Source organism: Alligator sinensis, unplaced genomic scaffold, assembly GCF_000455745.1.
Source record: "Alligator sinensis unplaced genomic scaffold, ASM45574v1 scaffold223_1, whole genome shotgun sequence".
Taxonomy (NCBI): Eukaryota; Metazoa; Chordata; order Crocodylia; family Alligatoridae; genus Alligator; species Alligator sinensis.
In genome coordinates, this window is record NW_005841936.1 from 2,752,164 (window position 1) to 2,774,095 (window position 21,932).

The 21,932-nt window shown below is 38.6% G+C and overlaps 1 protein-coding gene across 1 annotated transcript in view; it reads left to right on the forward strand.

Moving 5' to 3' along the window:
• Positions 1-21,932, forward strand: part of MCTP1 (multiple C2 and transmembrane domain containing 1) — a 365,001-nt gene that overhangs the window by 187,129 nt on the left and 155,940 nt on the right. The window contains exons 9-10 of the mRNA XM_025199103.1: positions 4,564-4,750; positions 9,647-9,740. Coding sequence (XP_025054888.1) covers positions 4,564-4,750; positions 9,647-9,740 — 281 coding nt within the window. The remainder of the gene's footprint in view (positions 1-4,563; positions 4,751-9,646; positions 9,741-21,932) is intronic.

Here is a 21,932-nt window from a genome sequence, read left to right on the forward strand (position 1 = left end):
GAAGAACTTCTTCACAGTTAGAGTGGCCAAAGTCTGGAATGGGCTCCCAAGGGAGGTGGTGCTCTCCCCTACACTGGGGGTCTTCAAGAGGAGGTTGGATAGGCATCTGGCTGGGGTCATCTAACCCCAGCCCTCTTTCCTGCCTATGCAGGGGGTCAGACTCGATAATCTATTGAGGTCCCTTGCAACCCTAACATCTATGAATCTATAAAAAAGGTATATCATAGAAAATTAGGGTAAGAAGGGACCACAGGAGGTCATCTAGTCCAGTCCCCTGCTCAAAGCAGGACCATCCCCAACTATATCATCCCATCCAAGGTTTGGCTCCCTGGGTTTAAAAACCTCTAAGGATGGAGATTCCACAACCTATCTGGGTAGCCTGTTCCAGTGCTTTACTACCCTCCTCATGAGAGAGTTTTTCCTATTATACAACCTAAACTTCCTCTGCTGTATTCACAGTATTCCAGATGTGGCCTGTCAAGTGCCAAATAGAGGAGAATAATCACTTTCCTCAATCTGCTGGAAACACTCCTAGTAATGCAGCCCAGTATGCTGTTAACTTTTGCAAGAAAGGCAAACTGTTGGCTCATATCATATTACAAATGTTTGAAGGAATCCCAATATAAAGAGTTCTTAATGTCAATTAATGATTGTTCAATTAAGGAAAAAGCCAGAAGCTCAAGAAGTCTTTAAAGGACATTGTGAGGATGCAGGCCTGCAGATTAGGCCTGTGCGATTAGGGAAATATTCAATTTGGATTCGTCCGATTTGGAGGACAGTGATTTGATTCGGCCAATTCAGCTTCGGAAGATTCAGTACTGATTCAGAGAGATTCGATGATTCAGATCAGCCGGGCAAAGGCAGGCAGAGCTGGGCAGCTGCAGGTTCTCCCGTGGCTCCTCTGGCTGTGCTTGTCTCTCCCTGGGCAGGGGGAGCTGAGGGAGAAGCTTCCATGGCTGCACTCCCTGGCCCCAGCCCAGTCTCGGCACTTAAAAAAAAAAAAAAAAGCCCTGCACTCACTGGTTGCAGCAGAAGCAAATGGGGCCTCTGAGCACTGGTGGCAGAACCCCCTGGGCAGCATGGGGCAGTGGGGGGCAGCAGGGATTGTGCCCTCCACCTGGCACCCTTGCAGCAGCTGCCCCATGGCACACATGCAGTGCAGCTCAGCAGGGCTCTATGCGCTGTCTGGGACCTGGGGTTGAGCACTGCCAGGCTAAGGCTATGGCTGACACGTGGAGCCACCCCAGCTCCCATTCAAATCAAATTGGGGCCTGGGGAATTGAACCAGGTTTCATTGTTGCATGAGCAACAGTTTGTTTTCCTCATGTTTTGCATGAGCAACAGTTTGTTTTCCTCACGTTCCCATTCTCTTCCTTGGGATGGATTCCACAACCTGACTACATTTCCTATGATTCAGTATCTTCCCTCTTCTAGAGGGAGAACATGTTGCATTAAAAGAAATGTAGTTTGTCTAGGAAGCCCCCTTAGGTGCAGGAGAGGTCCAATTAAAGATCTCACAAAGCATTTAAGTGATTCAGTCAGGAGTGTTTTGGTCCTAATATTTTTACAATTATTTATATAAAATATTTCCATCAAAAAAGTTTCCAATTTCTGAGCAGCTCTAGAGGAAAGGAAGCATCCTGAATTTTCTGTGTTGTTTTGCTTTCAAGTTGCAGTCAATCCCCAGCCACTTGCCTGATTCCAGAGAGTGAAGAAGGTTCTTGATTCTCTATGCAGCAAGAGAGGCAGAAGGAAATATGCTCCTTGATCCAGAACTAAGAAACAGCAGTAGCTTTGCTGCCTTGTTAGTGATGATGAGCATCCCTGTACAAGGCTTTGGCAAGAGTGTTTATATGAGTTCTGTCCCGATGACATTATGCTAGTGCATAAGCCTAAATGGAACTGTTGCCAAATTATTGACTGATTGCTTAAGTGTATTTGTATTACAAAATAAAACAGCTGAAGACATGGAAGCTGTTTTGCCACTCTCTTCTCTAAATTCAGTAATAGCAGTAGGGGCTTGCAAAAGAAGTGCTGCATAGAACTGTTTTGCAAGGAATTGATTATATATCACAAAGAGGAATGGCATGGGCTATTAATATTGGGACAGAAGACTAACTTTTGGAATGCCCTGTGTTTTGGGAGCCCACTATTTCCACTTTAACTTTGCATTAACATTATTTGTTTACATTCACTACATAGACAAACACTAGGATAATGAATTTGTATGTGCACGTAGAAAGTCGCATCAATTTCCCTTTTTATTTTTCCTTTTTGGCTAAGACTCTAAAATGACTGGAGATGATTTGGGATTACTGTTGGATTACTGATATCATTAAACCCTACTGATTCTCATACTGACCTTATTGACAGTACTTAAACTATTCAAATTAAAGACTAAGGTTGTAATAATATTGTCCAATGATAAATACAACAGTGTTCTCACAAAGACATATTTTAAGCATACTTTCAAGAGTATTTGGTAGTTAAAGTAGACAAGAACATTTAATACTAGAAGCAATCTAAACCAGTCACTGCAAGTATGTGATCAGCAGAATTCATTATCTTTATTACAGCCTAAATAATGATTTTTTGGCACATGTAGACATACTGAACATACATTGACCATGAGATTTTTAATCTTTTCCTATAACAATTCCTTTCACTTCATGACAGTCCAAAATCCAAAGATCCAAAATAAAAGGTAAATGCCAAACTCAATAAACCCCATTATTCTGTTTAAAATTGTTCATTGTAAAATAATTAATTGAACCTAGCTACTGTGTGAACTTTGCAGAAGTTTAATTTTAACAGCTACACAACAGATAGTAAGTGTTTGAAAAAAAACCCTTGTAACAAATTTAATCTGTCCATAATAGCAGAATGCCCATTTTATGAGGCCACATTTATTCTTATAATTGGCTATTTCCTGTCTTTAAATGCATATTTATTCATGTCTGCCACCTTTTTCTCACTTTATTGGCCCTGTGGTCACCGCATTATCTTTCTCTTCAAAATCAATTGACATTTTTATGAAAAGAGTTTGCAAGATGTTTAGCTCAGTGAGAGTGGCATATAGAACATGTGCCTGTCACATCAAATAATCCCTGTTAAAACTACAGCATGCAGTGGTTAAACTATCAGTAAAATATACCAATTTTTTTCTCTGGATTTTATTTGAATTTTTTTTTATAGATGAATTCATTATCTCAAAACATTAGCTAGTGGATATAAATAGTACAAGTAATTTTTTTTTTCATAAGAACTACTGTCCAGTGTAATCTTGCATCTCCTATAATTGAAGCCAGGGTAGAGATGCACCTTGTAGACTAACTGAATCAGAGAAGCATAAGTTTTTGTGCACCTAAGCTCACTTCATCAGATGCATCAATGTTTATACATTTTTTCCATGCCTTCTGCTTGACTTCAGTATAACGCAATTCTCCTTACCTATCTCCTTCAATATACATTCTGAAAACATACAGAAATTTCCAGCTATAATGTAAGAATAATTTAACTTCTGAATATACATTAAAATATTAAAAATACTGAACAGTTTTCTCAACCAGTCTCATAGAATACAATGTAGAATATTTGTTAACTATATGATATTCCCTTTTGACTCTTGATTAAGCTCAACCCGTGGTAGCAGTAATGCACAATTCTTTCACTATGCCCCATTAGCTTCTCGGGCTGAAACATACTTCTTCACTGTCCCTACGTGTACAGACATTATTGCTGCCCTGCACAAATAGGGACAACTCATTCCATTTGCTCATGGCAGGAAATACCAGCTCTGTGGCCTCTCTGCCCCTTCTACCTAGATCCACTTTAAGAGCTGTAGTGTAGTTACGTAAGTCAGGGGTAGCCACCCTTTTCTGGCTGTGGACTAGAATGTCCCATCCCACATCAGAAGCAGGCAGATGGGTAGGTGCTACTGCCACTTGTTCCCACAGGGAGAGTGCCACCCATACCTTCCCACCATTGAAGCCCCACATCTGCAGGTCAGAACCAGTGGTTCTGTGAGTCAGATTTGGTCCTCAGGCTGTAGTTTGCTGATCTCTGATGCAAGTAATGTTCTATTTCCTTTACTCTCATGGCCACTGATGTTAGCTCCCACCACAATCAGTTCCTTAAAGAGTGCATAAATAATGGAGAGGAATTAGTACTAGTCTTAGTGTGTTGAGATTCACAGTTTTGGGAAAGATTCACGTTAGACTTGTATCTTATGTTTATTTAAGAGAGAGACTTAAATCACACAGGATAGATACAAGTCTAGATTTCTGATTGCCTACTTTGGTGGTGGTTAGATCAAGGGTCTGGTTCATATGCATCTCCATTGTATGTATTTAAAAAAACCCGTGTAGTTCTTGTGCATTATAATGATTTGAAGCTAAAAGCAGGCAAGAGATATGGATAAAACTGAAGATAAATCCTCCTACAGACAAGGGAGGAATTTCAACTGATTTATTTTTTCGCATAGTTGAGTGCAGGTCAGCTCCTGCTGCTCTTGTTTGATCTTACAAAGAAAGCCAAATGCTGATTCAAAACGTTTGTTTCTAGGTGCCAGGTTGACCTGTCAGCCCTGAGTAAAGAACAAACTCACAAGCTGGAGTTGCAGCTGGAGGAAGGAGAAGGATGCCTGGTATTGCTGGTCACCCTGACGGCCTCAGCTGCAGTCAGTATCTCTGACCTCTCTGTCAACTCCTTGGAGGACCAGAAAGAGCGAGAAGAAATACTGAAGAGATATGTATGTAGTATCCATAACTTGCCATTTTTAATGTAATATTATAAAGAAATAATAAATGTTAAAAATTCTGAATTTATCTATTACCCACTAGTAACAAAGATTTAACTAAGCTCTTAATATTGTAGTAATTGATTTAAAGAGTTTGATTATATTCACAGAGCCCCAAATCCTATTTTTACATAAAATGTTGTGTCAGTAGTTATTCAGCTATTTTACTTGACTGTGGCATTATGTAATTTTGATTATTTCAATGTTTTCCAAGTATAGCATAATCTAAGATATTATTAGCAACTTTAGAGTGTTCTAGTAAATATTCCTTTCAGCTCCTTGGGGTGTGGAGAGTTTTGCAGTTGTTAGCATATTAGAATGAAAGAAGCCTTTCTATTTTTTGACTGAGTACTAGAGTCTGGAGCATTGGTTTGGGTCATTAAAATAACTATATTAAACTATATTTCCATTTCAGAATATTCTGAAACAAATTATTTTATTTCCCAGCATCCTCACATTACACAGAATCTTTGTAGTTTTATCAAAGCAACAGAGAGGGGAGCCCTTACTCCAGCATTTATTAATACTCAAATCACTAAAATAACTGTCTCACTACACATAAAGAAAAAGGGGAGAAAAAAACCAAAAAACCCCCCTATTTCCACTTAAAATTACAAAGCTTTTATTGTACAATGCTGCCAGGTGTTTAGAAGGCTTCTCTAGACACTGAGCCATTAAACCAAGCTCTGACTAACAAAGAGCCGCTTAATTTTTTTTAGATTTTAAAATATTCCTATTCCCTGACTGACATCCTTTCAATAACTGAATTTAATAAAGATGTACCTTATCAGGCTGTGCAGATAACATGAAGTGCTAGTACTAATGCTGTACAATATTCTTCAAACAGATTAGCAGGATGTGCGCTTCAGCAAATTTATTCTGGCTATCTCCACCGAATCAGCTGTCTGCTAATGCTTGTACAACTCATACACCAATAGTGTTATCATAAACTCAGTTTAATAGAGGTGACTTAGTGAGGCTAAACATTATATTTTCTAACCAACTGAGAGCTAAGGCATTGTGTACCACGTTTGAAAAATAATTACAATTATGAGAATTATTTCAGATTTTGATATCCAGCAAGGCAGAGTCTGTTGTTGTCAGAATAGATCTTTATAAATATAATACATTTCTGATGGATTTATTTTCTATAATGACATACATTTTGATGTTGAGTGTAACAATACCATATTTTTGTGGATAATTGTGATAACATGTGGCTGTTAAGTGATATTGATAGTTTAGCGACAACATAGGGAAATACGATTGCTCCACGTATATATTTAGCTTTCTTCAATTCTCTACTTTTGCTTTAAAAGTTGAATGTATAACATAATTTATGTGGTTTGAGAATGATCAAATGATTTCTTATTCTCATATAGCCACATACAAACATCATTTTTCAAAATTTAAATATATCATCAATATACACATACTGCTGCATTCGAAACTGAAGAAAACACATAACCATTGTTTGAGGGATGTTTCTAATTTGCTACTTGACAGAAACATAAGTTTACGTTTACATATATTCCAGAATTTAATACTGAATACCTTGGGAGAAATTGCAGTATTTTGTTTGCTAAAGTGACCCATAGATAGCAACAGAACAAATATGTACAGAATCCAGATTATTTCTTCTCATTGCTAAGTGATTTATCATTATACTGTCAGGCATATACAAATAACTAATATACAGTTAGCAAGATGCACTTATAGCATTTGGAAGATATATTTTATTTTTATTTTTTTTACTTCTTAAAGGCAAACAACATTTGAGAAATACATTTTGCACCCGTTCCTGTGGCCACAAACAGTTAATGAGCTGACCCTGCCATCAGATCAAATAGCCTTTGAAAATGACTCTATTACTGTCATTTAACCATTTGTAGCTGAACATCAGAGCCCTACAAATTAAACAGACATTACTGTTTGAACCATTATTTTACCACAATTGTCTGAAAAAATTAATTCCTTTTGGGGTGGGGAGGAGGAGGGCAGTAATGGGTACAGACCAAGAGAGATTGTATGACCTTTTCAGAACGGGTGTGCTGAACCCATGGTCCCCCTTGTCACAGTTTAAAAACCAGAGGAGCTAGTTTAGAGAAGAAGTTGTTAGCATTCCATTTTTATTATGACATTTCACAGTCATCCGATTTAATGTCCCTTGACCGGATTGTCCACCGTGAGACGATGGGCTTGAAATGTTATTTAGAGCATTGATAAAAGGTGAGCGGTTCTAGGATGACAGCGAGTCATAAGGCTGGTGGTGTGACATTAATTTTCTCCATAACAGAGATGGAATAAGACGTCACGGTGACAAGCTGTCAATCAGTACTGGCCCCTCAGTGTATCTCAATGCCATAGGATGGGGTATTGCTTCTCCCATAATAGAGCTGAACTGAGATGCTCTCCCTGACAGCTGCTGCAGCCATACAGAAAATATATTATACAGCCTTTCATTAAAAAAATAAAGAGGACTCATCTCCAGAGCATTTCAATCTTTTCCCATCTATTGAGGGCTGAAAGGATTCACAGCAAATCATAGATTCCTCTGCTATGGAAATTTCAGACTTTAGAAGCTATCTAGGTTTTGAGGCCTTCAACAATAATCATAAATAAGAAGACAGAATATCATCTGATAAATCATTACATAATGTTACATATTTAAAGTAATGTAATAAAGTCATTTTCTTTTCATAGAATCCCTACAATAATATCGCACAGTATGTCACTAGCCCAGGCTGTCAGAATGTACAATAAATGAGTCTAAATCAGCTGACTTGCCAAAACTAAAAGTTCAAATGATAATTATCCCAGAGAGTCTGAGAAAGGGTTTCAAGAGTGAAATACAGCAATGCTGCCTTTTAGCAGAATGAATTTACCAGTGTGATTTTTTTTTTTTTTAAACTTTGGCTTGGTCTCCCCCCTCCCTCCCCACCCCCCACTCCCAGTTTGCTGTTTGTTTCAGCCACTTGGAAACTTTTGTTAAATAGCTACAAAAATTGTGGTGCAGAAGCCTTCTGGTAAATCTCTTCACCTTTTGCACTACATTAGAACAGGAAAATTATCTGTATTTTGGTGCCAGCTCTGATAAGAAGCTTCCAAAATTAAATTTGATCATTATTGTAATAAATGACAGACTGTTCCAACAAACATTTGAATTATAACGTTGCTATCGGTAACACCATTTCCACCACCCTTGGTTTGCAAGCACATAAATAGAGTGACGTATGTTTTGATTCAGCTTTATCTGTTTATTTTAAACAGATTTCTGATGATAAGCAAATGTGAATACTGATTAAAAAATCTCTGTGATAAACACTGTGTGTGTGTGTGTGTGTGTGTGTTTGTGTGTGTGTGTATATAAAGCATATGAGATTACACATAACTGCATTTCCTCAGCTCAGTATACCAAGGTCAAACATCCGCTGTAAACAATAATCAGTCAGAGGGGACTTATAAAACTAATATCATAGTGTGATTTGACTGTCAGAATTCTCTTGTTAATAAAAAGGCAGGGATGTGCTTTAATGTTTGTTAGGCATAAATATATTACATTTTTCAAACAAGCTAACATTTAGGATTGCGCTGAAGTGGCACCTTCAAGATTACTTCAGAACAGTAATCTTAGTTTACTGACTTAAAGCTCCCTAACAGTTTTACCTAACAGTTTTCCCTAACAGTTTTACCTTATGACATATTTCAGAATCACCCACCTAGTGTCTTTCTTGCTGCTTGCATGATTTAAAATCTCAGACTTTGTTATGAACAGTACAAGCTATTTCACTTGCTCCATATTAAAGCAGTAAAATAAGGCCCTATCTTTAAAACTTATTGGCCTTGATTTTAAAAAATGGCTTCAATGGATTTGTGCACAAGTGCTAGGTTTTAGGAACAAGACCTATAAAAAAAATTTTAAAAAATTTAAAAATCAAGCCACATACATTTCTAAATACGGACTTTAGAATTTTATTTTAATTGACCATCTTTTGAGTTCCTGACTCAGATTATCTAATGGCTAAAATATAGCTTTGGTACGTACAGTTAATATATTGTGGGCTTAAAATTCATCTGCAGAATTGGCGGTATGATTCAGGCCTTATAGAAACATTTCAGCCTCTTGGGCTCAATTACTATAATACCAGTATCTTGCTTCTGGTCATTTGAAAACATAGCTATCAGTGTTTCAAAATAGTTTTCTAAAAGGTTTTCAAAAATGTTGCATATCATGAATAAATGTGAACTACTCTTTTCCAGTGTTGATAAATCTAAATGATATATAAGCCTTGCTGGCAAGGAAGGAAAGATCTGTTATGAGAGTTCCAGCAATACATAGCCATCTTTTTGGTCTTTGATTTGTGTGTCACTCCTGTTAAAGTCAGATGACTAAATATATTTCTGAAAAGAAGAATATTGGCCCTTAATCACAAACAAAACTCTTTCAGGAAGGTATAACAAGGGAAAATAAATATGGTTTTTAAGTGCAAAAGTATTCAGCAAGAAGAAATAGTATAAACATTTTTATTCAGTTGTATATGTTGTTATGCTACATAATGTACCAACATTAAAATCTTGGTGACAGTAGTTCACTTTTAATATTAGAAGTATAATAAAGTTGAATTAAATTTTTAAATTTGTTTTACCTTTATATATTCTTTCATTTAATCCCCAATTTATAAATTGGAGATAGATATGCTTTGAAACTGATAGGCACCGTTAACGTTACATTCCTAACAAACCCCCCTAATTAAAAAGGTGATCATGTGTACTAAATGATATTTGGAATGGAGGGTAAGGAAAAGAATTATACAAGCTATTATTATTATTATTATTATTATTATTTAGAGCCCAATGAGGATGTTTCATAATCTGAAGGATGTGGGATTTCTACAAGTGAAGGTCATCAGAGCAGAAGCATTGATGGCAGCTGATGTTACAGGCAAGGACTCATTATGTTTCTGTGATAGTCTAATAAAAAAGTGGATCATTTGAAAAATGGGACAGTTTCAGCAAAATATGAAGTTTAAGAATGATAAAGTGTCAGAACTCTGTTGCCCATTTGCAGACAACATATCTCCTAGCAAAAAACAAAAATTCTGAAACAAAACTTTTATGTGCTGGACCATGAGTTGTAATGCCAGCAAACAGAATCCTACAGTTTCTATGGGAAAGGAGAAATACACCTTTTTCACCATCAGAGGTCCTGCAAAGACATTTTATGTGGTAGATGTGCAGGACTTTATTCTGTAATGGGTACAAATATATGAAAATCTCATAATCAAAATGAATTGAAGGTAAATATTGTTTACAAGACAAAGCAGACAGTTAATTCAAAATATGATAGGCTTAGATAATACATTAAATCTGTCAGGAACTAACCTTCTGGAATTTACCAAAGAGCTTGACAGACTGGTTCTAGTTTAATATTAAAATACTAGTAATAATAATCAGATCTTCCCAAGGAACACAAAGTTTCCTGCAACCAATGCTACTTCAGTGACTAATTGTAAAGACTGATAAGTAAATAATTTTAAGTAATTATGTAGTAATGCTTTGTTCTGTGTCCGTATAATTAGCTGAATTGATACAGTTGTATTTTGCTTATTGAAAAATATTTAAGAAAAAAATGTTGAAACTAACCAATATTTTATCTTCAAAAATAGCTAAGTTCTCTCTTAAAAGTGCAATGAGCGTCATGCTCCACAAGCTAAGGGGAATAAGAAGAGATTGTTCACTTTCATAAAGTACCTATCATTACTATAAAATTCATGAATATTTGGTTTAGCTGCCACCATAGAAGTTAAAGTACAAGTTCTATTACAGGAATAAATGTAGGCATGATCGGATATGTCTCCTGTAATGCTTCTGTATAAACTAATATGATATAAATATTTTTTTTTCTTTAGAGATCTAACAGGGCAAAAAAATGCTGAAACTGATCATCCAGTTTGTGAAACACAAAATAACGGATTCTTTTTTTGGAGGAGGTTGGAGAAACACTTCTTAAGATTCTTCACTCTGCTTTGACCTTATAATCCAACGTGGTCTGAACAGAGAGAGAGAGATTAAGTTATTCAGGGGCAATGGGATGATTCAGTCTCTGACCTGGTTCAGTCTTTGACTTTTCTTGATCCTCATGTCATTTCTGCACAAGATTTTGGAAATGCATTTGATTCAATTAAAGATGTACAGAACTACTGAAACTATTTTAAGACACTGTACATTTTGAATGACTGTCAGTTATCAACGGAAATAAACACCTGCTATATTGCCATCCTAGGTGCCCTAAATATTTTGTCTGTCCACCAGGATTAGCTAGAACAATTATTTGTACTAAATAAGTATTTTTAAAGAAGGCTGTATATTTCAGATATCATACTAATCATTGGACCACTAAGAAGAAAATATTTGCTATAAGGTTGAAAAAAAGGGAAAAGATTTATTAAGTGCTCTGACATATCTATTTTTGTAGGGACCTTTAGAACCATTTGAGTGGCCTGCCTTCCGATTACAATTTGAATTTGAATAGATGTTTAGAAATAACTGTTAATGAAAGGATTTATTTGGTGATGGATGGTTTTTTGATTCTTCATATTATGATCAAGCCTCTTCTGTCATAATAAAGTGTTTGTAGATGCCATGTTGGACCTGCTCCTCCCACCCTTACTCAAGTGAGTAATCCTTATTTATGGGAGTAGACCAGCTGACATCAGCAATATAATATGTGATTAAGATTTGCTTATATGAATCAAAATTGGGGGGGGAATGCTTTGCATTTTGTTTATTTATTTATCTATTTATTATTTGGCATAATTTTTTCTGAGTTAACCTTACGGTATTTTATCCCAAGTCTAAGCAACAACATAAACACCTAAACAGTATCTGTGTGATTTGCTCCCCAGCCTCTAGGTTGAGAATTTCATTTTTAATATAATTTTTAATATAAAGTAATAAGTCAAAATGTATTAGCTTAGGCTGAATAGTTTAAAAACTCCATAATATTCCATCATTAAGCATAAGCACAGAGAGGAAAAGACTGCTGTAATCTTTTAAGTAGCCATCAATCTTGCTACAGTTACAAAGAATTTTTTCCTTTCAAAATGTAAAATTTTTTCTTTTGTTACCATACATTCATTGAGAAGCATTGTAATACTGTATTAACTCTGTGTGAATAAAGAGCAATTGAGACTCCCTTTGAATGAGTGAGTAAAAAGCACAAATTACTTTTTAATGAAACCCTCAGTTCTTTTCCTTTCCACAAAAAGCCTATAGCCTTGTTCAGCTGAATACTACTACAGTAGGTCACTTCAGTTAAGCCCCTAATAAACTGTTGATAGTTGAGGGTAGTTTTTTCTTCCATCTCAATAGGCCAGTGTTGGACAGTGCACTTCAAATCATTAAGGTTAATACAGATTAAAAAAAAGAGATTAACCGTGGTGGTTAAGGCCTCAGTTTACAACTCCCACACATACACATGCATTGAACAAGAAACAAGGGGTGGATTGAAATTTCAGTTAAATTGTGGGCAGGCTTTTACAGCCTGAGAAAGTGGGCGCAACAGTTTTGAAAATTGGTCACTGTTAAAGTCTCCTATAACTGGGTTTGAGAAGTATTAAGAAATACTACTCAATCCAGCCACTTACAAGAACACCCATTAAGGGCATAATCTTTGGAGGGATTGAGTATTTCCCTAGCAGCCAAACTTGACTTCAGTAAGAGTAGAAAGTACTGACCACCTTGTAGGGTCAGTCAGCAAAAGACCTGACATACTGTAATGCCCCTGCAACCAGGAGAAGCACAAAAGAACATGTCTCGAACAAGGTCATGGAATTCTTTCTGTAGGTCAAAAATATTAGGCTTCTACCAGTATGAACTTTTATTTTGTTAGGAGGTGTGATGGGGCAAAGAACCACGCTTGAAAGATTTTCATGGAAACACTGTATTTTTGGAATTCAGGTATGAAGAACTGCAGCAGATCAAGAGAGGCTGCTCATTTCTTATTTTCTTCCTGAGCTGCTTCAGTTTACATCCTTATTAAGCATTAACTGTTCAATGCTAGGTTGTTTTATTTTTTTCTCCACAAGTCCTCAGCAAAACAGGAAAAGTTATCTTTTCCCTTCCTTCTGCATTCCCCCTGGCTTGCTTGGGGTTCCTTATGAAGGGATTGTAGCCTTCAAAGAGACTAGCTGCTTGTGAAGCACTGGTACACACTGGTACAATAAAGCTCTGGCCAGTGAGAAATATACATACTAGCAAATTGTTTAAAGGTAGTGTATAATAATATTCATCATCTGAGTTAACCTCTCAAATTAACACGTTTTCCATGCATTTGAACCAGACGAATTTTAGGAAGAAACACAGACCCTTTTAAAATGAAATATAGCATCAGTTATAGCAATAGTCAGATAAATTGTATTTTGCTTCCTGCAACAGTTATGTATATAGAAGGCTTATAAAGCTCTAGTTCGCTGGTGAAATCATCTAATTTAATGGATGGTGTTTGCTAATCCTTTATTAAGGTAGACATGTTCATACTTTTCTTTAGAAAATCTGCCTTATTGATAGCAGATTATTTAAGGAAGAAAACAGAGTGAAAAAAAGATATGCCACAGTTTTTATCAACCTCATTGAGAGTCTTATTATCTTAAGAAGTAACAGTTAGCAACTCAGATTCATTAGTAGGGCTAAATCTAAGCTCTATTTGACAGCCTGCCTAGAAAACAGTTTGTTTTGCTGTCTGTGGGCTTTAATTAAGATGTGCTCAATTCTAGTCCCCTTGCTCTCCACCCCTCACGCCCCCACCGCACTTGCTGTGTCACAGACTGGCGATCAGACGCTTTCAGATGGTCCAGCCCATGACTTTGACCTTCTGCGCAGTCCAGCGTTCCCTGGGGAACCGTTCAGCTCATGAGGTCTGATTTCACACTTCCAGGATGCCTCAGCTCTCTTAACAATGACAGGGAGACAAAGCCCTTTAGAGCAGGCCGCATGGGGACTTGTTTAAATTGGAAACTAGAGAGGAGTCAAGGAACAAGGTTACGGGCTACAGAATAGTGCTTTTAATAAAGAGCTCACAGCTCTGGTTCAGCTCAAAGAGGGCTACCTCTGTACAATTAATTGAGACATTTATCTGGAGCATCTTAGGCCTCTACTTTCTCACAGAATTATGTGATAAATATCAGCGAAGAGGCAAATGAGATATGCATGAAATGAATTTTTAACACTTTGATGACTGTGTCTCCAGTCTTCATTAGAAGTAAATTTACTTGTATTTATGGCCTCATTATCAGTTGATTGTTTGTACTTTTTAGGGTTCTGAGTTTTCTGCACAGGACTTTGTATAAAAGGCATATTTGATTAAAGACTTCATGACATTTGGATTTAGTATCCTACATATGTTAGATTTCATGCTGTCACCTCTTGGGGAACAGAAAGCAAATGCAGCTCGAGAGAGGGAACTTTTTTTTTCTTTGAAAGTTTATATGAGAGAGAGTCCCCGTTCCTGGTAAATTCTTGTTAAAGTATTGATAAGTTTAAATGGAAGTAGGATAAGATGGGTAATATTTTCAGATGCAGATGAAGATGGTTTACATCTGTTAATTTCTAGGACCTGAGTTTTAAAGACCACCTTTGGCTTTGTTCCCGAGATGCTAGCAATATTTTTTTGCATATACACAACCATACATTTCCATATAGAAACAGAAGGCTCTTAATACAGAAATTCATAGCATGTATTTGAGTCTCCTTTAGAAGTATGGTTCCAGATGTAATTTGTACCATCCAGGAGCAGGATATCTAGTCCCAATATAAATATGAATTAATTTCATGACATGAAAAAGAATACAAAATACTATTGGGGGAGAAGTGGTAAAACTTCAGCAGGCCATATTTTTATTCACTCAGAGGATTAGTCCAGATTATGAACTAAATGTCCACAAAATTTCATTTTTAAAAAGAAGGGTCTTGTTTTTAATTATTAAATAAAAAGCAGGGAAACATTTTCTTTCATTAGTGAATGAGTGCAATGGTTAGAATTAGGTTTGGTAAATATATTTGTAGTTGTCAGCTTGAAATTTCTGTAAGTGGCTTGTAGCATTAGGTTAAATGTAGTTGTTGCATTGAACATCCTTGCCAGTGAGCTTGAATATGCATGAAAACTTTATGCATAATAAGTCATCACAACACTACTGTAAGACAGGTATTACAATATCCATTTCACAGATGGAAAACTTAGAAAGGTTAACTGACTCAGTTAAGGCCACAGAACAAGTCATTGTCAAAGCCAGCATTAGAGCATAGGAGTCTTTTGGTCTTGGTCTTGTGCTTAATCCATTAGATAAGGCGGTGTCCCATTCTATTGAACCATTCCTCAGTGTGGCCAGAGGTCATACTGCCTGCTCAGCTCCAGGCAGCTGGCTCTTAGGGAGCCTGCAACAATGTTAGTGACATTTAAAGACTGCCTGAGTAGCACTGCACCCCACAGTCATGGACTGGCTGTCAGTCTTTCCCAAATAGAAGGGATTTTTGGCTCTAGTTTTCATAGATCCACAATGGCTAGCCATGGATAGCAGTAGGGGAGGACCATAAAAGCACAGGATATTTTCAAACAACAAAAGACAAACTTAGTACATTCACAACTGAATTAAAATTATGAAAAGATATCTGTGGAGTCGAGGGTTGTGGTTTGTATTTTTAAGGTAGAATTGAAATTATATTTCACATTTATTATTCCTCAAAATAGTGTTGTCACTGCCTCAGGCTTCCAAGAATCAGGTCTGTTAAGGTCAGGAGAAGGCTGAAAAGGAACGACTGTCTGTGTAATTTGAACAGTACAAAAATGTGATCAGCTTATGTTTAGTTTTGGAGAGAAGCTGATGCTCAAGTTCTAGCTTAATTATAATGTAGAGAACTCTAGGGAAAAAATGTTGGAGTATAATATGGTATTATCAGTTCATACAGCTTTATAGTCTATTAGATCCCATGCAAGTGTAGACTGTATGCTAGATTCATACCTAGTTTACTGTGATATAATGTTTTTCTTGGTGAACACCTGCCAGGACCTTTTTTTGTTTGTTTGTTTTACTACTTTTTTAATGAGATTGGGAGCTTGTATAGAAATTAGGGAGATATTCCAGGAGCATAAGGTAGTATAGCAAAAGGCACTGCGGTATAGACCGAGCACAGGCAAAGAGGGAAGATCATTTCAAATTATTTTAAATTAGTATTATTTAAATTAGCATTTATTTCTCTCCTTTTAGGATTCTTTAGGATCAAATAAGAGTCTAAATACAGCATGAAGTACAACAGAAGCACATGTTAATTTGGTGTATCCTCATTAAAACCACCATTCATGTAGCTTTGTTGGGCTGGTTCATAGTACCAGTCCTTTCTTGCCACAAAATCTCCACCACTGCTAACCTGGAAGTATCTGTATGGACTCTTGTATCTATGGCTTGGAGCAGTTGACATAATGGGGTTCAGATATTTCAGCATTACTAGGCTCTGCAGCAGCAGATTGAGAAGATCTGAGTACCAATGTTAAGCCCAGTTCCCAACTTCTGGGCTCCTTGCTATGTAGCCAGGAATTGAGACGGTTAGAGAAGGGGTCTTCAGGACTTTTGGGCATGATGGTACTGCCCTGTAGATATGGACCATAAAAATCATGGATCCCAGAAGCCCACCAGGAAACTAGGAAGGATTTAAAAGTTTGTTAAATCTAAGATGTTTCAGATCTGAAATATTTGGGTTTAATGAACCAGTGTTCTCTAACAAAACTCTAACATGTTGGAATAACTCTTACCAGCTCTCACTTGGATGTCTGAATGAGACGCATCCTAGTGTGGTTGTGTCTGTTCAGAACTCTCTCATCTGTGTCTGCTTCTCTCTCAGAAACCTAAGGAAGACCTATGATACTTGAAAGCTTGTCTGTGTCTATCTCAACCATATAGTTGGTCCAATAAAAGATAATCCTCTGTGAGAATTCTTGCCTCTCACATATTTCCTGGACCATAGCAGCAACAACATCATTTCACTTCCTAAAGGAGCTTGAGGAAAATATACTGTCGGTATTCCTATAAACAAATAGGATGTGGAGATTCTTGTTTTATTTTGTTTTTCTTTGAAAATGCTTATTGTTGAGCAGTTTTCTTTCTTTTCTGTTGAGCAGTGGCCAGCCTGTGTACCACAAGTGGCAAAGGCATCCTATGTATGTAGCACATGACAGACTGGGGAGGAAACAGGCGGCACAATAGCAGATAGGTCAGGGAATGGAAAACAGGAGCAGATGGGGGTGAGCACAGGACAGGAAACAAAAAGCCAACCTGCAGATCAGGCAAGGAGGACAGGGCAGGGAGCAGAAATGGAGCAGCTGATCAAGTGTGAGTGGGAAAGGGGTAGTGATTGGAGTGGCACTCGGGAAGGGTGTGGGGCTAATTCATGGCATGCATGCCAAAAAGGTTTGGCCTCAACTCTTTTAGTGCATCCTGAGAAAGAAAAAACCTTCCCTTTCTGCACGCCATGGAGATGAATTGTGAATTTGAACTCAGAACATGTTTCATTTCTTTTGCCAAAGCCTTACTAGTCTGTGTTTAATATTTCTGAATAGAGAGTTGGGTAATAAATTAGGCAAAATCTCTCTGGTTGCTGTAACTGGTTAGCTCTTTCATGATCAAAACAATGCTATAAAATTAGACTAGACAAAAGGAATAGATTTGAACCAATATTAACATATTTATTCTCATTTGGTGTGTCTACATGTCATCCTATGGCAATGTAGCAATACACTATGGCAAACTATGGTGTGCTATGGCAATGTAGCGATTTTGCAGGTCTACAGGTGATCGCCAGCTATGTCACTATAGCGGCGCACTCCCCAGATATAGCATGCCGCTATGGCAATGTAGTGGGGAAATCTGAGTATATGTCGCCAGCGCAGAGCAGTAATCGCCCGTATTGTGCCATGCTTTAGTACTTCCAAAAGGTAGCACTAAAGAATGGCACCATAGCAACATTGCCATATGGCAGTGTGTAGACGCACCTAGAGTGCATTTAATAGTTCTGGGTGATGTATGTTGGATAGGAGGCAACCACATTCTTGTATTTATTTATATATTTATATGGTGCCATAAGAATTCACAGTGTTTGGAAAGAAGGCCAAGCATTTTAAAGTCTTGCTCTAAGATCTTACAGTCTAAAAACTAGAGCACTACTATTAATAACAATAGAATGTAATTTAAAGAACATAAGAGGGTACAAAAGGAAGATACAATGTTTATAAATTGAATTCTTTATAAATAAGTATTTTTTTATAATATTTTTGAATGAGAGAGTGGGAGCTTACATAGAATTTACGAAGGCACTCCTGGACCATAAGGCAACATAGAAAAAGGCACTGGACTATTGACTGAGGAAAGGAGAAAATGGAATCTCATTTCAGATTATTTTAAATACGTACAGTTTAAATTAGCATTTTATTTCTGTCCTGCTAGGATTTCTTAGGGTCAAATAAGTAAGAGTCCAAAATACCATGAGATTCAACAACAACAGAAAAATCTATTACGATCTGCTTTGCCTCATGCTGAGGTTTTCCTGCAGGTGCCACTGCTGTCTAATTGATTTCAGTTACTGGGAAGTGAACTTTTTTGGTTTTATTGCCTACTTGTCTTATAAATGCCTTCAAATGCTACCAGGTGTAACACTTAATACTCTGTTTAGTCCCATTTAGATGAATAGGATTACTTATAGCAGGAAGTATTACTTTCAGTAATATTTGGAGCAGCCTATTAGAGTGAAAGCTTCTTAAGCAGCTTGCTTTTTGTTTCTTGTATATCGCTAACCACACATTTAGTATTTAACAGCTTATACATTATAATAATAATACATCATAATAATTACTTGATCTGTGTGCCTTTGATGGCATCTTAATTTTAGCTGATGAAAACAGTTATATCACAGGCAGGACTGGAGCCTGAAAAATTTGGAACATACTTTTAGGGCTTGGAAAGGGAGTCATCTATAAATTTGTGGGAAAGCAAATTTATTCTGTGTAGAAAATTTGGCTTAGTTTTCAAAAAGAGCTGTTATCTTGCTGGAAAATGCCAAGGTCCATTGGTTAAACAGAAATTATTTGAGGTTGTTCAAAATATAATTTATGCTATGTTTGGATACCATAGTAATGAGCACAGTTTACAAGCCTAGACAAACAGATTTCTAAATGTTTCCTGCTCTCAGTATAGTGAAATTCATTTGTTCTTCTGATGCTGCTTCACTGAATTAGGCCATATTATGCTTATATACAGAAATGGTGAATAATTCTTTCCCCAAAGTGATAATAATATGAAGTTACTGTTTCTTAGGTTTCTAAAACCAAAGAGGTGGTGAATGAACATATGATCCACCAAGTAATTGTGATACTGGTCTTGATTGGCCATTCTGCTTACTGTCCATTTATTTAGGATTGACAATGTTGATTTCCATCTTCGATTAAGCCTACCTTACCTTTGGGCTAGGGGCAGACATTCAAAAAGCCTGAGTCTGAATTGATTTGATCTTTGCATCTTAGTTTAACCTGGCTAGGTTGAACCAGTTTGTAACCACAAAGACATTCCCTCTGGACTGAAAAAATCCAGGCACATGCCTGCAGTGGCTTGGGCTGGAAGCTGGAGGGTGCTAAAGCAGCCCTCCATTCCCTTCCACACTGCTTAACTGAGAGGAGGCAGGGCCAGGCCCTGGCAGAATGCTCTGATTAGGGAGGGGTTCCCTCTCCCCCCCGCCCTTGGTAACAGAACATTATCAGCTCTGTTATCAGCATTTAGCACCCCATCAGAAAACAAAGCCTCAATCAGTTCATGCTTTTCTTAAACAGTTTTTTCCAAAGGAAGGAACAGGGACATTATCAGCTGACCTGTTGATTAACTCTAAAAAGCCCTAAGCAGACACTGTCCTGTCTGCCTTACACAGATACCTCTCAGCATTAACTAGCATACCACATGCTGGCTATGGTCCATGCTGTGGGAGAGAGAAGGATCCCTGCTTAAGCTGCGAGTGTGGGGGAGGAGGGGAGCATGGGGAAGCCAGGCAGACCCTGCAGTGCCTGCAAGTCTCTGCTGGAGCTCCAGCCAGGGAGCAGAGGGGAGAGGCCTGCCCAGTCCAGAGAGCGTGCCGGGAAGCCAGGGGACTCTTATTTAACTTTAACCAGGAAGAGATCTGGGAGAGACATTGCATAAACCGGTTTGACCAAAATCAGTTAAATCTGATACTACAGTCAACCAGGTTTATCTTAAACCAGTTTCAGCCATTTTCAAAAGGGTTTATGTGCACTGAATGTCTGTTCTGTTACAAGTTTAAACCAGTTTCTGATCACTTAAACTGGTTTATGTGTAATGTCTGTCCCTAGCCTTGGAGATTGCACAATGGAAGAGAATGAATGAGGTACTATTTCTAGGGTAAATCATAATATGGAGGAGGTATAACAAAGGCCTTCTAAATTTGCTGTCAGATCTTGCTTCTGCCTCAGTTTCTCTTCAGATTTAGGCAGCCACTGGTTTCCAGAACTCCCAGCTTCTGACAGTTTGCAATAGTGACCTGCTGGCTAAATAAAAAAAGCTCCAGACTATAAATCAAAGTCTGCAAACAAACACAAACCTTCCAGCACTGTCCTTCTGCTGGATACAGCACTATCAAGTCTTGCCCATAGCAGGTAGCAGTGTCAGTGTGTCAGTTCTCACTTAATAGCAATCTCTGTACCTGTCCCAGAGGTGACAGCATAGGAAAAGACAACAACATGCTCCAATATGAGTTCTCAACTCTGATTATTCTAATTGACTGGACCATTTGTAGTTCAGAAGTGCTCCACCTCTTCCTAAGGTCTCCTCTTAAACTTCCAGTCCTCCTGACTGTTCTTTACATGTTTCCAAGGCTTTACGTGGGTTCTGTATATGTGAATTCACTCTTATGCAATGACCCTTTTATACCCAAAATACAACATATGCAAAGTAAATTCATTCTTATCAGCAGCAGGTAAATCTGTGTGGGGAGGGGAAATAGCTGTGGGCAGATCGATGCCCCAGCAGTGACGGAGGGAGGGAGCAGGGCACAGGCAGGAGCAGGGGCTGGGGCGAGTGGGGCCTTGATCTGCTCCCCTGTCAGTGTTTAGGAAGGGATTGGGGCTGGGGCTGGGGCTGGGGCAGAGGCAGGTGCTGCACAGGCTAGGTGGGGCACAAGACAGGGGGGTGCAGCACCTGCTGCTATGGGCTGTTGCTATGGGCTGGGGCTGGGCCCCAGCCCCACTCCCTCCATCACCACTGGCGCTGGGGTGCAGCCCTGGGGCTGGGCTCTTTATGGTGGGGGGAGGGGTTGGCCCGCACTACACTCAGAGCAGGTGGTGGCAGTAATGGGAGGGGGGTCAAGGCGGCTATGGCAAATTTTGGGGTGGCTGCAGCTCCCCACCATAGCCCCCTCCCAGCACTGCTGCTGCCTATCCCAGCTGTTGGGCACAGGCCAGGGGGATCAGTTCCTGCTGCTGTGGGCTGGGACTAGGGGCCGCGCCAGGCTCTTCCCAGTGGGGACTGGGCTGCGCTCAGGGTGGGTGGCAGCACTGGGAGGGGAGTTATAGGGGGACTGTAGCCACCCCAGAATTCACCATAGCACCCCCAACCCCCCTCCCAGGGCCACCACTGCCCACTCTGAGCACTCCCAGCCTCCCCTGGGAAGAGCCCAGCACAGCGCCCCAGCCCACAGCAGCAGCTTGTAGCAGCAGGAGCTGCACCCCCCCATTCCCGTGCCATGCCCCAGCTGTGCAGCATCTGCCTTTGCCCTTGCCCCAGCCCTACTCCCTCCCTCACCACCATTTTTTCATGCAGGTCAGCTCTTATTCATGTAATCATTACTTACCTATTTCCTCCACCTTGGCTTCCAAGCTAAGGCAGTTACATAGGTAGCTGAGCACCAGTCCCATTAAATGACCTGCTCACTCTCTTATGAGATTAATTCTACAGATTATCAGATCAGGTATAAGGGCACTAGCATAACAAAAATATATACTTATTTAAATATACTTATGGAGGAAGGTGATAGGCTGATTATTTCTCTTCTGTGTGGAATCTTTCTTTTAGAACAGGGCTGTCCAAACTGG